Below are 15,758 nucleotides of genomic sequence, written 5' to 3' on the forward strand. Positions count from 1 at the left end.
CCTGAGATCTGGGACTTTCTGGCCCATGTTTCATTTCATTTTGTTCTGTTTGTCCCCTAAGCCAGTGACTAAAGTCGTGTTGAAATTTTGCGCTTGTCATAAATGTAGCTCGTTTCATTGCAGTCAAGTTTCAGATGCCACGCTGGCTACAGAGTAGTTGAAATATATACTGTTTTCAGAGCTTGGAAAAACAGCTGAGGCTGAACAATCGATCCTTTGGTCGGCAACTGGCCAAAGAAAACCGGAAGACTTTGGCAGCTCAGACAGCGACAAAGACTCTGCAGGGGGAAGTGAGGCAGCTGCAGCAGAAGCTTAAGGTATTTCCTTGAAACAATGTGTCCAACACCATGGTTACTTAGGCCTGTGAGTCTTCAAGTTGTTTCTTCAGACAGTTATGGACAGATAGAGAATCCGTAGTTAGCAGAGACAGTGAGCAGCTGGGCCACTGTGCACTGTGGTTAGAAAAACTCTCTTCTTGTCTTCATTGTTATTTTGTAACAGTAAACAACAGAATATCTAACAACAACACTTTAACTCAAAATAAGTTTTTAAACAGAAATCAAAGCATGGTAATATTCAGAGTACATTTTAATGGCCCATAAATTTATTTAAAGTCTTAACTTGAGATGTAGCCCAGTGGTGATGCATTCACAGGGTATGCATGAGCCCGCCAGTTTCCAACTTCACAGATGCAAAACTGACAGTTTCACTTACAGCACCAGATACAGTGCAGATGGGGATGAGCAGTTGAAAGTCATCCCTTTAGGGCCAGCCTGGGCTATGTAAGACTCTGTCTCAAAAAAGAATAGGGCTGCCTAGAAGTCCGAGGGAATTTTAAAACAGCCAAAAAAAAAAAAAAAGAAAAGAAAAGAATAGGGCTGGCATGGCAAAGGGGCTTGCTGCCAAGCCTTACAACCTGAGTTAGAACCCTGGGACCCATATGGTCAAAGGAGAAAACCAAGTCCCCCAATTTGTCCTCTGACCTCAACATGCACACAGTGGCATGCTTGCATACATACATACATACATACGTATACATAAACACAAACAATAAATAAAATATAGAAAACATTTAAGGATGCAGGTCTCTTAAAACATCTTTGTTTTTATTTTACTTTTTAGACTCATTTTACTTTTGAATTGTGTGTTTATGCATGTGCCTGTGTAGCCAGAAGCTTCTCTGGTCCCGCCCGCCCTGTGGTCCTGACGAATCTCTCCCACCCACTGTCCCGCAGCCACTTATAAAATAACCACTCAGAGGCTTAATATGAATTACAAACTGTATGGCCTATGCCTCAAGCTTCTTGCTAGCTAGTTCTTATAACTTAACTCAACCCATTTCCATCAATCTATGTATGGCGGCATGTTCTGTGGCTTTACCTGTGTCCCATTACATGTTGCTCCTTGGACGGCAAGCTGGCGACTCTTACTCTCTTTTCTCCTTTCCCTATCTCTCTTGGATTTTCTGGCTTGGCTCCATCCCACCCTGCCAAAGGCCAATACAGCTTTATTTATTAGCCAATGGGAGCAACACATATTCACAGCATACAGAAAGACATCCCACAGCATGCCTGTGTACAGTGGGTATATTTATGTGAGTGCCCATAGAACCTAGTAAGAGGTGTTGCAACTGGAGTTATGAACCTCCTGATATGAGTGCTGGGTCCTGAACTAAGATCCTCTGCAAGAATAGCAAGTGCTCTTAACTTCTGAGGCACCTCCCAGCCCTGTTTTTTATTTATAATTGTGTTTACATTTGTGTGTGAGAGTGTGAGCTTGTGATCATAAGTATAGTGCCCAAGGAGGTCAGAAAAGGACATCAGATCCTCTCAAGTTGGAGTTACAGTCAGCTATGAGCCACCCAACATGGGTGCTAAGAACTGGACCTGGGTCCTCTGCAAGAGCAGTATGTGCTCCTAACTACTGAGTCATATCTCCAGCCCCCAGTAAATGTGTTTTTTAAAAAATAATAGTAGGATGAGGCTTGTAAGCTGACTCAGCAGTTAAGAGTGCTTACTACTCTTGCTAAGGACCTGGTTTTGGTTCCCAGCACCCACATGACAATGCCCTGTAACTAACCCTCTTCTCATCTCAGGCTCCTGCATGCATGTGGTATGAATAAACTCATGCAGACACACACACATTTAAAATAATTAAATAGAATAACTTGAATAGACTCTTCTCAAAAAAGAAACACAAATGATACAAAAAATGTTGAATAACTTTAGCCATCAAGAAAATGTGTGTCCACACTGCCCTGGGACTCCACTCACCCAGTTAGAATGGTTGTTACCACAGGAAAATGCTTCTAAGGATGTGGAGAAAAAGGAACTGCTGGTGGGAATGTAAGTTAGCTGAGCCATGGAAAGCAGTAGGAAAGTTCCTCCAAAGGCTAAATATAGAAGGACTGTGTGACCAGCAACAGCACCGATACATGCCTAAAGGAAATGAAATCCACTACAAAAGACACACTCCAACACCTGTGTTTACACCTCACTACTGACAAGCACTAAGACATGAAATCAGGGTGGATGTTCAACAGCTTAGAGGATAGAGTGTGGCACATATACACACAGAGACATTCAACTGTGTCCATGTATACATATACACACAGACATTCAACTGTGTCCATGTGTACATATAACACAGACATTCAACTGTGTCATGTGCACATATACACACTGAGTGTACAAACTATATGTTGGTTAATATTTAGAGAAAAAAAAACTGCCAGGTATGGTGGCTAACACAATCTCAGCACTTGGAAGGCAGAGGCAGGAGGATTTTGAGTTTGAGGACATACCTGGGCTAGATAGCAAGATCTATGCCACTTGGGCTATTTAGTGAGATTCTGTCTCAAAACACACACATTCACCAAAAAAAGATAACAATGTGCAGAGGACAGAGCAGAAGGGTTGGCTACAGAACCTACATCTGGGGCCACACAACTATTGATCATCATTATAAATCAGGGTTGTAACTGGTGTTTTTGTTTTTTTTTTACTCTTTGAGGACCACCAACCAGCTCCCAAATAAATACAGAGACTTAGTCTTACTTATGAATGCCGAGACTTAGCTTGGCTTGTTTCTAGCCAGCTTTTCTAACTTAAATTATCCCATTTCTCTTCTTCTACGTTTTGCCTCTGAGCTTTTTACCTTTCTTTATTCTATGTGTCTTCCTTCCCTTCTTACTCCGTGGCTGGCTATGTGGCTGTGTGGCTGGCCCCTGGCATCCTCCTCTCCTCCTTTTCTCGCTCCTCCTTCTTTAGATTTCTACTCCTATTTATTCTTTCTGCCTGCCAGCCCTGCCTGTCCTTTCTGCTGCCTAGCTATTGGCCATTCAGCTCTTTATTACCAATCAGGTGTTTTAAATTTTATTTATTTATTTTATTTTTCGAGACAAGGTTTCTCTGTGTAACAGTCCTGGCTGTTCTGGAACTCACGCTGTAGACCAGGCCGGTCTTGAACTCACAAAGATCCATCTGACTCTGCCTCCCAAGTGCTGGGATTAAAGGCATGCACCACCACCACCTGGCCCAATCAGGTGTTTTAGACAGGCAAAGTAACACAGTTTTACAGAGTTAAACAAATGCAACATAAAAGAATGTAACACATCTTTGCATCATTAAATATTCCACAGCATAAACAAATGTAACACATCTTAAACTAATATTCCACAACACAGGGTTAAGTATAAAAAACCTGAAAAGCTGTCACTGAAAATCCACTCTAATATTTTGAAATGACCAACTATGTATTACATTGGTGGTATAATGCCATGGGAGAAGCCATTCCCGGTGACTTAGCACAGAAATTTCAATCAACTCCAGCCAGACATCTGTTGCAATAACTCCACACACAAATGTGAATGGTTTCAGAAGTAAAATTGTGTGTGTGTGTGTGTGTGTGTGTGTGTGTGTGTGTGTGTGTGTTGGTGGGTGATGTGTTACTTTGAAAACATTGTGAATAATGTTGATGCCCTTCTGAATAGGGTTCTAGGGGATGGAAAAAAGAAAACACATAAGTAAGTTAAAGTTGAATAAAGTCCACGGTCCTGATTTTGATCTAAAGTGAAGTATGGCTCCCTAATGTATTTTATTTTAAAAGCTACATATTCCTAATGTGACTGAGTAACAGTGGACACCTCAAGTGTTCAATGGTTCAGAGAGAACCAGGACATCTTAAGTCTAGAGTTGTACATGAAATGTACAAAGGCTTGTCACACAGAGAAACTGTCACCTTGTAGGGAGAAACAGTAAACTCGAGCATGCAGAACTGGTTCCTACCGGCCAAAGATGATCAAAAAAGATAGTCGGGCATGGTAGATAAACCTATAATCCCAGCACTCAAGAGGCTGAGACAGAATTTAAGACAAGGGCAGTCTAGGCTATATAGCAAGACCCTGACTCATAAGTTATTTTTTAAAAAATTAAAGGAAGTGAAATATAAAAGTTAGAATGGGGTGAATATAATGATCAAACATTATATATATATATATATATATATATATATATATGTGTGTGTGTGTGTGTGTGTGTGTGTGTGTGTGTGTGTGTGTGTATGAAATTGTCAAAGAATAGCATTTTATATAAAGGAAAAATAATTGAACAGTTGAAAATGATCAAATCCAAGAGTTCATCATTCTTAAAACACTGGGTCTGGAGAGACAACTCTGCAATTAGGAGCATTGCTGCACAATCATAAAGACTGCAGTTCAAATCCAGGTAACAAGCTGGGTTCCTCAGGCACACCTATAACCTCAGTCTGAGGGAGACAGAGACAGGAGGATTACTGGGGCTTGCTAGTTTCCAGCTTAGCCCAGAAAACAGGAGCCTCGGGTTCAGGGAGAAACCCTGCCTCAAAGGAATAGAGTGTTTGAGGAGAACTGTCTGGTGCCCTTTTCTCGCCTCTGTAACATTACCTAATGGGCATGTGCTCATATGTGTGGCACCACACTCAGACAACACGCACACACCAGTGACGGACAACCAAACACCAGCGACTGTTGTCTTTGGAGAATGCTGGAGAACCAATATTTTAAAACATTTTTAAAAGATACAATTTTTTTTTTACCTTTTCTGCCTCCAAGTAACCCAATGGTGTGAAGGGGTCATTCCTCCTTATATAGTATTCCATTTAATAAAGAAGGAGTGATAGGGTCAGACTATCACTAGTTTTAAATTCCCAATGAATTAATAGTTCTAATCAATGGCTATTAATTGCCACTAACATGACAAAAGAGAATCCATAATGTAGGCCCTCCCTGGTGGAGAATTCATGCCAAAGAACCACCCAGATTCAGTCTGTTGTCCTTTGCTTTATATTTAGTATCCACTTATGAGTGAGTACCATACCATGTTTGTCCTTCTGAGTCTGGGTTACCTCACTCAGGATGATATTTTCTAGTTCCATCCATTTGCCTGCAAATTTCATGATGTCATTGTTTTTCTCTGCTGAGTGGTACTCCATTGTGTATATATACCACATTTTCTTAATTCATCCTTCAGTTGATGGGTATCTAGGTTGTTTCCAGGTTCTGGCTATTACAAATAGTGCTGCTATGAACATAGTTGAGCATGTATCTTTGTGGTATGATTGAGCATTCCTTGGGTATATGCCCAAGAGTGGTATGGCTGGGTCTTGAGGTAGATCAATTCCCAATTTTCTGAGAAACCGCCATACTGATTTCCACAGTGGCTGTACAAGTTTGCACTCCCACCAACAGTGAAGGAGTGTTCCCCTTGCTCCACATCCTCTCCAGCATAGACTGTCATTAGTGTTTTTGATCATAGCCATTCTGACAGGTGTAAGGGGGTATCTCAGAGTCGTTTTGATTTGCATTTCTCTGATGACTAATGATGTTGAGCATTTCTTTAAATGTCTTTCAACTATTCAAGATTCTTCTTTTGAAAATTCTCTGTTTAGCTCTTTAGCCCATTTTTTAATTGGATTGTTCAGTATTTTGATGTCTAGTTTCTTGAGTTCTTCATATACTTTGGAGATCAGTCCTCTGTCAGATGTGGGGTTGGTAAAGATCTTTTTCTCATTCTGTTGGCTCTCTTTTTGTCTTATTGACTGTGTCTTTTGCCCTACAAAAGCTTCTCAGTTTCAAGAGGTCCCATTTATTAATTGTTGCTCTCAGTGTCTGTGCTACTGGTGTTATATTTAGGAAGTGGTCTCTGGTGCCAATGAGTTCAAGATTACTTCCTACTTTCTCTTCTATCAAGTTCAGTGTAACTGGATTTATGTTGAGGTCTTTGATCCACTTGGTCTTGAGTTTTGTGCATGGTGACAGATATGGATCTATTTGCAATCTTTTTCATGTTGACATCCAGTTATGCCAACACCATTTGTTGAAGATGCTTTCTTTTTTCCATTGTATAGTTTTGGCTTCTCTGTCAAAAATCAGGTGGTCATATGTGTGTGGATTAATGTCAGGGTCTTCAATTAGATTCCGTTGGTCTGTATGTCGGTTTTTATGGCAGTACCAAGCTGGGGTTTTTTTTGTTGTTGTTGTTTTGTTTTGTTTTGTTTTGTTTGTTTTTGTTTTTCGAGACATGGTTTCTCTGTGTAGCTTTCCGCCTCTCCTGGAACTCACTTGGTAGCCCAGGCTGGCCTCAAACTCACAGATATCCACCTGGCTCTACCTTCCGAGTGCTGGGATTAAAGGCGTGCGCCACCCTTATTACTATAGCTCTATAGTAGAGCTTGAGGTCAGGCATGAACCACCCAGATTCACCACACACAGCTCTGGTGAGTATGTGAAGGGCTCCACAGAGAAACTGTTAGCATCGTCCAACTCTCATCTGCCCACGTCTGCCACACACAAACAGCAAAGCACACAAATCAGATGAATGTGCAGCCCATCAGCTAAAGAACACTAGGTGATTCACCACAATACTTTGGACCTCAACTGGATCATGTCAAACAAACTCTAAAAATATTGAGAGAGAACTGCAAAAATGTGAAATAGATTTGATAGCATTGAGACTTTATTTTAGTTTTAGAGTAGGTATAAATGTATTGTGCTCAGGTTTTTAAAAGACACACTCTTTTCTATTGTAGATACTGAAATACAGGTTAAGTTAAAACTAGGATTTGATTAAAATACTCCAGTGCTGGGAAGTGGAGTCAGAGGCAGTGGGTGTGTAGTGGAAAGCAGGCCAGTCTGAGCTGTTTATTATCTAGTCTATTATCTAGTTCAGACTGTGCCCTGCTCTAAGCCACTCTGTGTTGTACAGCACAGTGACTTCAGGCTGTGCCTCATTCTGGGTGACTCCACTTTACTAAGCAAAAGTTGAGCATGAACCATCATGCGCAAACTGATATTATTCCCACAAATAAATGATTAGGTGAGGAGCACATGAGCAAGTGGGTATAATAAAAACACACCATAGAAACCATGCCTGAGAACTTCAAACACGCAAGACCAATGAAGGATACAACATACTCAATGGATGTCACAGCTCCCAAGTGAGATGCTCTGGCCTGGGCACTGAAAGCCCCAGGGAGCACCTACCAAGACACTGCCTCCTCTTTTCACCCTTAATTGACTTTTTCCCCTGTGAACTCAGGGGTTATCCTCACTGTGAATATCCCGCAAGCATTCATGACATTTGTTCTCAACTATGGTCCATCTTTCTTTTTCTGTTGATTAATCACAGTTCCGCCTCTCCTGGAACTCACTTGGTAGCCCAGGCTGGCCTCAAACTCACAGATATCCACCTGGCTCTACCTTCCGAGTGCTGGGATTAAAGGCGTGCGCCACCCTTATTACACATATCCTGGGTTGTGTTCCAAAACTGTTTCCTTAGTGTGGCCCAGTTCTGTCGTGGGCACCTTGAACCTCTCTTCTAAGCCCCAAAGGAGGACTGTCCCTCACGCTGCTCCCTTCTGACTGCAATCAACCCTGCATCGGCTCATCAGCAGCCATTCTGTCTGCTGAACTACATTCACATCAAGCCAAAAGACAGGACTGAGCTTTCCAGAAACCAAAACATGCGTCACTGCAAACACTGAAATCCCTATCTAAAGCAGTATGAGGGCTGGGCTGGAGAGATGGCTCAGCAGTTATGAGCACTTGCTGTTCTTACAGAGGACTTAGGTTCGGCTCCCAGCACCCACGTGGCAGCTCACAACCATCTTTACTTAACTAGTTCCAGGAGACCCAGCACCACCTCCTGGCCTCCATGGGCTTAGGTTGTCACAACCATAACTGTTGGCATTTCTAGTCTCTGAGCTAAATGTGAAAATATGAGAAAGCAGGAAAGGGGGGATGAACCATAGTACTCTGTTTCTGGAAAAATGCATTCTTAAAAAAAGATATTATTTCTTATTCATGTACGTACATACCAAAATAAAATTTTATGATTAAATAAAGCATAAAAATAAAGGATTAGAGCCAGACAGTGGTGGCGCACGCCTTTAATCCCAGCACTCAGGAGGCAGAGGCAGGCAGATCTCTGTGAGTTCAAGGCCAGCCTGGTCTATACAGCGAGTTCCAGGACAGCCAGGGCTATTACACAGAGAAACCCTGTCTCAAAAAAACAAAAATTTAAAATAAATAAATAATAAAGGACTATAGCAATGCCCAAGCGGTTAGGAGCACTGGATGCTCTTGCAGAGGACCCAGGTTCAGCCCAGCACCCACATGGCAGCTCACACCATCTATAAATCCAGTTCCAAGGGATCTAATCCACTCTTCTGGCCTCTGCAGACACCAGGCTCACACACAGTGCATATAGATGCATTCAGGCAAAACATTCAACAAAACACTCAAAAATAATTTTTAAAAAACTTTTTTAATATAAAGCCTATACTCTACAGCTCAGACATACAGAGGTCTTGAACGTTTCCTTCGCTGACATTTCTTCATGGTCAGAAGTGGGAATGGAGATGACCTGGGAGACAGTGGTGGACTCCAGCAGGCTTGTCTCAATGTATAATTGAGGAGGTACATTTAGGTTCTTAGTTCTTTTCTTACCCCCAACAAGTTAAGACTTAGAAAGCTTTTGTCTTGCCATTATTCAAAAACATGGATGTTGGGTTTGAAAGCTAAGCGGTGGCGTCCTGCTATAGGCCTTCCCCACCGCACCCCCCTGTGCGCAGCCCCGACAGAAGCTGGATGAAGGGCTTCGTCCCTGCTATCCAATACTGTGGTCACCAAGTATGGATAGTGGCTGGGACTGACCTTGATTTTATTTCAGTTTTAAATCACAGCATGTCACCAGTGGCTGCTACGGCCGACGGTTCTTTTCTCTTAAATTGCTCCTTTAAGTCAAGGTTTATAAAGCAAGTGTTTATGGGAAACTTACACTGTGGCTCTTTTTAGGAGAAGGATCGTGAGCTGGAAATTAAAAACATCTACACTAATCGAATACTTAAAAATTTACATGAAAAGGAAGACTACCCAAAAGGTATGTTTTAGTCTCTTTTGCTCAAAAATGATTTTTAAGTATCTGGGTATATTTTCCTAATTTATATAGGAAACCTTTCACAGCCACTTGACTGGGCACCGGAATGCATTTTGTGATTGTAGAAAAAATGGAGTTGTGATACTGTGAAAAAAACGAGCAATGCTCTTGTTCCCACTGGGCTCAGTCCTTTCTGCCCCTACCTCAGATGAAATGAAATGACAGTCACAGAGCTCTCTAAGGAGACCTATCAGCCAGTGTGCAGCTTCTGAACATGAAGTTGTCTGAGGTAGATTTCATAGCATGTACCTGTGTTAGCCTGCAGCATCAGTGGACTTAGGCAAATGCTTGCAGCCATGTAACCATCACTCTGGTCAAAATCACACACACACACACACACACACACACACACACACACACACACACACACACGGTCCCTCAGGTCTGAGCAGTGACTGATCTTCCCCTATCACAATAGCGAAGTTCTCATTCTAGAACTCCACAGCTGTAGACTCCCACACACAGCACTGTCCAGGATGGTGCTCCTGTCCTGCATTTTGCTATATAAGACAACATGTTCTCATAGGCACTGCATCCCTCCCAGCCTCAGGTTCTGCTCAGAGAAGGCACTGTGGAACCCTCTCCTCTAGAGCAGTAGAAGCAGCCAGGTTTGCTTTCAAAGGCAGCAACCTCCAGTTTCTTGGCCTCCATTCACTCTAGATTATAATCCTGAGTGATGCCTACCAGAAAAGACAGTGTGTCTGCCGTCAACGTGAGAATGTTTCAGTGAAGTCTAGTTTCAGTGTTCACAGCTCTTGTTCACGTCATGGACAATCTACTTACCAGGCCTCAGGAGCTCTAACATGGTGTGACAGCAGCTTGGCCTCTTACGACACCCTTACCAGAGGAACAAAAGAGCAATGTCACCTCATCCCAGCACCTACCCAGTTTCCCCTAACACTGCGATGCTCATAACCTCTGAGGCCCAGAAACCGCCTCCTGTACTGTGCTTCATGGTTATATTGTACGTTTAAAGGCTACTTTATATTCAAAAGCAGTAAAGCTTCTGAATATAAAATGTTTCTCACATAAAATCTACCTATTTTATAGTTTCTTCAACAAAATCAGTACAAGCAGACAGAAGAAATTTTGTAAATATGAGACACCAGGAAACCCAAAAGTCAGATGTCCCATCTTGGACAACAAAGGTATGAGAACTCTAAAATCTTGCATTGTCTAAAAAATGTTTTAACAAAAATAGAATAACTGGCTGGGTATGGTGGCGCATGCCTTTAGTCCCAACACTCAGGAGGCAGAGGCAGGTAGATCTCTGTGAGTTCAAGACTAGCCTGAGTTCCAGTACAGCCAGGACTGTTACACAAGAAACCCTCTCTCTGGGGGAGGGAGGGGAGAGTAACTAAAAGCAGTCATGTATACAAAAAACATTGATATTTAGTTAAATATATAATTATAAATTTATACTGCTTTTCTAAATTATAGGGTAAAAAGACAACAGGAAGCATTGGTCATAAGGAAAAATCAACTGAAACAAACCACGAAATTTCTTGCTATATGTGTAAACTACCAAAGCAAGAGGAGCCTAAGAGAAAATGTGAAGGTAACTGAACAACTTTAAAATGTCTCCTGCCAGGCACAAGGGGCCTCCAGCTCAGGGCCCACTCAGTGGGCACAAAAGTCATTAGCTCCACAGCCTCTGCCAGGGCTCCTGTAGGTGGAGTCAAGACAGGAAGAGGTCAGAGAATAGACGGGCTACTCAGAGTGTCCAGACCTCAGTCACCAAGATTAACTTCCAGCTCTTGGGAGCAGCTCAAAGCAAGATATCTCTGAGGGTGTAAGGGGCCTCAGCCAGACAGGCTGAAGGCTGAGCCAAGTTGATCCTCTAGGTCACAGGGCAGGGCAAAGCCCTGGCTCTCCTGGTATAGGGGAGCCTGGAGGAAGAAGGGAGTGGGGTGTGTGAGTTGGTCCTGGCCTGGCTGCTGCAGGTACACAGCTGGGATCTCCCAGCATTCCCCAGGCTCCCCTCACCGCCTGCTTCTCCCCTGAGTATTTGTTCACTAAGCCACGTCCTCATCTTCGCATAGCAAATCTCGTTGTCTTAAGAGCACACCGCCTCCTAGAGCTTCTTGGGGACAGGTGGCCGCTGGGCAGACCTGTGCCCTTCATCTGGAATGTCACTCTTGTACCCAAACATGGGTAAAAATTCCAGGTTATCATTTCCCTCAGAACCTTGAAGACTTGGCCACACTGTTTTTATATTTCATCACTGCTAACAGTTGAGCTGGGAGAAGCCGGGAAAGCTGAGCTGGTGAGCAAGCCAGGAGTCCATGCATTTCCCCAGGCCTGAGAGGAAAGCTGAGCAGAGAATCTGGGGCCACACTTGTGCTGTGAAGTCACAGAGTTAAGTAACAGCTTTGGCCGCGTTCTGCCTCAAGGCTGCTGCGTCTCCCACTCTCGGTGCTCATTTCATCTTTCCACTTACTTTTTTTTTAAAGATTTTATGTATATGGGTATTTTGCCTGCATGTAGAGATATGTACACCACATGCATGCCTAGTGTAGTGGATCCTCTGGAACTAGAGTTACAGACAGTTGTGAGCTGCCATTTGGGTGCTGGGAATTGAACCCGAGTCCTCTAGAGGAGCAGCTGGTGCTCTTAACCATTGAGCCATCTCTCCAGCCCTTTCCACTTATTTTTAAGCCGATTTGGGAAATGCATTTTGTAGCTGGAGAATTTTTCTCCAGCTCCCACCGCCAAATTCCACCAGTCCCAGAGCCTACTTATAAAATAAACACACAGACTCTTACATTATTTAAACTGCTTGGCCATTAGCTCAGGCCTATCATTGTCTAGCTCTCACTCTTATAATCAGCCCATTTCTATTAATCTTCACTTTGCCACGTGGCTCGTGGCTTACCGGTACTTTACATCTTTCTTGTCTTGGCGGTGGCTCCAGCCAGTCTCTCTTTCCTTCCTCCTTCCTCAATTCTCTTCTCTCCTTGTCCCGCCTATACTTCCTGCCTGGTCACTGGCCAATCAGTGCTTTATTTATATAGAGTGATATCCACAGCAGTATTTGTTCATTTGACAAAGTCTATTTGAGCATACTATGGTGAGGCATGGTTCTAGGCACACACACAACCAGCTGCAGCAATAAATGCAAAACACCCTGAGCTCCTGTTGCAGTAGAAACATCATTCCCATAAGGCCTCTTGCCCACGGCTGCCCAGGACCCCCAGAGCCACATGCTGTCCTCCCTGACTGCTCCTCTGTTGTGTAGGTTTGTTGTGTGTAGAAACTGCCAATTTACACACCCATCAGTGGGCCATTCCCTCAGCTTCTGGTGGAAATGACTCCTATTTAATGAGTAGAAAAGTTCTTGTGTTAATTGATGTTTAACATATTTTCATACGCTCGAGGGAAGATTTTCTTAGTATTTGTGCATGAATAATCTTTTCCTAACTCCCATTTGGAACAGTCTAGGAAAGCTTATTAACAATGCCCCTTCATGTGTATTCACCTCGTCTGTCATTTCAGTGGCTTGTCTGGAGTCTGAAATGGAGACCCACTGAGGTTTTTCTGGCTGGGGCTGGTTGGTTTTATGGAGCTGGGGCATCAAACGTGGCACCTTAGGCATGCTCGGCAAGTACTCTATTACAGAGTTACACTCTCAGCCCCAATTACATGGGTGGAGGCCGGGGCAGGCCACCATGCTCTCTTCCTCCCCAAACACGTCGGTGGAGGTGCCTGTCTCGGCCCCTCAGTGCTGAGGGTACAGTCTGGCACGGCCATGTTTGGAATTTTGCTTTCTAGTGTATGGAACTCAGGCCCTCAGCTTGCACCCTCAGCCACTGCACCATGGGGGTAGGAGTTCTTCTAAAATCTACTTCTTATTTGAGGGTACTTAATTTTGTTTGTTTGTTTGTTTTTCAAGACAGGGTTTCTCTGTGTAGTTTTGGTGCCTGTCCTGATCTCACCCTGTAGCCCAGGCTGGCCTCGAACTCACAGAGATCCGCCTGGCTCTGCCTCCCGAGTGCTGGGACTAAAGGCGTGCACCATCACCGCCCGGCTAATCTTAATCTTTCTAATGCAGATCTATCAAAGGAGGTCGAACACCCAAAACCACAAGCCTCTCTGGAAACTATTAGGAGGCAAGAAGAGAAAAGGGAAGATCAAGAAAAGAAAGACATCCCACCAGAAGTCGAGCCAATTACAAAGGGAAGCGAGGCCCCCGCAGATGCAGAGGGCGAGGTCCCGGCCAGGGAAGTGGCTGAGGTGGTCGAGGTGATCGAGGTGGGAGAGGCCGATGATATGGAGCACGGGCAGGGCGTTAGCAAGACCCCTCGGCCACGAAAGCACTACTCCTTCACCGAGGCCACTGAGAACCTGCACCACGGGCTGCCCACGTCCTGCGGGCAGGCCTCGGGCAGCCCACGCTGCCGCCACGGTGTGAACAAGCACCGCAGTGACCAGGAGCTGCGGCTGGAGTCTGCCAGCTACGAACCCTCATTCGGCAAGGCCGCCAGGGCCAAAGCCAAGGAGACTGCGTTCCGGGACAAGAAGAACAGCCTCATGGAGGAGCTGTTCGGCACAGGCTTTGCGGACAGGGATGACCCCACCAATGATGAGGCAGCCAGCAAAGCCCAGCAGCTCGGGCCTGGCCAAGCCTCCGCCAGCAACGCCTTCGGGGACTCCAGAGCCACTGCGGTGCGGTCCATCCAGGCCTCACCCACCGAAGGAAACAGGAAAACAGTTATTTAAATGCAACAGTAGCCTAAAACATTCTGATTTATATACTAGTTACATGCCTTCAATCTTATTTACCTCGTGAGGGCTTACATAGTGTCTGTTTTAGTACTTCGGTGGGCTGTGGGTAATTTGCTTTATTGCTATCTAATAAAATAATCCAGTGTATCTTGATCAATGGTAACATTTTAAATACAAACTTGCATCTCTACTATGAAGGCAGAACATGTCCACTCTTTTCAGGAAGACCAGTTTATTACAGAGCTTGGAGATCTGGGACTCAGAGCGACTCTTGGCCAGCAGGACTGTTGTCAAAACTGCATGGAAGCACTGGCCAGCAAGATCGCCAGCACTCAAAAGAGACAGTACAGAGGTTCAAGTGTGGCCTCACGGGTCACTGCTGCTGGCCTCTTGCTCAGCTGAGCTGCAAACATCTAAATGGCCTGCCTTTGTGAGCCCCTCTGTGCCTGTATGGGAGTCTCTATTTTTTGTTGTCGAGATTTATTATTTTGTTACATAATGACCTTTTCTCTTAATCTTGTTCTAAAACAACTGTATGCTCAAGCTAGCTGCTCAGGACTGACGGTTTTTGTTGGAGCTATAAAGGATCTGAATTCCCAGCCTACACTGTATGACTTGCCTTCATTTAGCTGTAAGAGTAACTTATTCCTTATCTGGAATCAGGCACATTGTCTCCAAATGTTTATGGGCTAGTGTATAGTAACATTTTCTCCAAATGTTTATGGGCTAGTGTATAGTAACATTTTCTCCAAATGTTTATGGGCTAGTGTATAGTAACACCTTTACAACTTTGAACAAGGCTAAGTAGAGGGGGATGCTGCTGCTGGGTACGGCTGCTCTCACCTGTGTCAACACTCAAGAGGCAGACGCAGGGTGATCTGAGTTTGGGCCAGCCTGGTCTTCATAGTGAGTTCCAGGCCAGCCAGGGCTGCACAGTAAGACCCTGCCTCAAAAAAAATTAAAATTAAAAAAATAATGATTTTGGTTTTTCAGATTTTTTTCCTTTTATAATTTTTTAAACTGCATATACACCAACATTCATAAACATGGACCATCTGGAGAACCCCAAGAAGCAGGAAACTGGAGACATGTACCACCTGGAGAACCCCGAGAAGCAGGAAACTGGAGCCTGGGGAACCACGGCAGGGCAGGAAGACAAAGCACGCTTTCTGCTGCACCTCTTCCTCGTTAGTCCAATGTTTATTACTGTATTATTAATACAATTCTGGGGAGACATGGTGATGTCCCCCACTCAGTCTTAACATTGTACACATGGGGGACACTAACAGTCTCACACACACTATGCATGTGGGGGCCTAACATTTGAGAACAAACTAACCCTTCTGTCACCTTTTTCCTGCAGGGTCAGTCGGAATCACACATCCTTTAAGAGGCTTATGGACTGGATGCCAACTCTGGCTGCCTAAATGATGCACCACTCCAGACTGCAGCTCACTACAAAAAGGACCAAGGTGCATCCCTTCCCTCTACCCTGAGTGCCGAATCCCTGGAGTGAGCCGGATTCTGCAGCTTCCAGTGCCGCTCCAACCTCCTCAGGTC

At 44.1% G+C, this 15,758-nt stretch overlaps 1 protein-coding gene across 2 annotated transcripts in view; it reads left to right on the forward strand.

The window, feature by feature from the left end:
- The window catches only part of Lca5l (lebercilin LCA5 like), a 29,611-nt gene extending 14,809 nt beyond the window's left edge, over positions 1 to 14,802 (forward strand). Inside the window, exons 4-8 of one of the 2 annotated variants that reach the window (XM_059277556.1) lie at positions 180 to 317; positions 9,332 to 9,416; positions 10,524 to 10,621; positions 10,914 to 11,031; positions 13,525 to 14,802. In XM_059277556.1, the coding sequence (XP_059133539.1) occupies positions 180 to 317; positions 9,332 to 9,416; positions 10,524 to 10,621; positions 10,914 to 11,031; positions 13,525 to 14,192 (1,107 nt within the window). In that variant the 3' untranslated portion in view covers positions 14,193 to 14,802. Of the gene's footprint in view, positions 1 to 123; positions 318 to 9,331; positions 9,417 to 10,523; positions 10,622 to 10,913; positions 11,032 to 13,524 lie in introns of those variants that run through there. The other variant, XM_059277557.1, reaches the window with a different exon arrangement.
- Positions 14,803 to 15,758: the final 956 nt, after the last annotated feature.

Source organism: Peromyscus eremicus, chromosome 12 (genome assembly GCF_949786415.1).
Source record: "Peromyscus eremicus chromosome 12, PerEre_H2_v1, whole genome shotgun sequence".
Classification (NCBI taxonomy): domain Eukaryota; kingdom Metazoa; phylum Chordata; class Mammalia; order Rodentia; family Cricetidae; genus Peromyscus; species Peromyscus eremicus.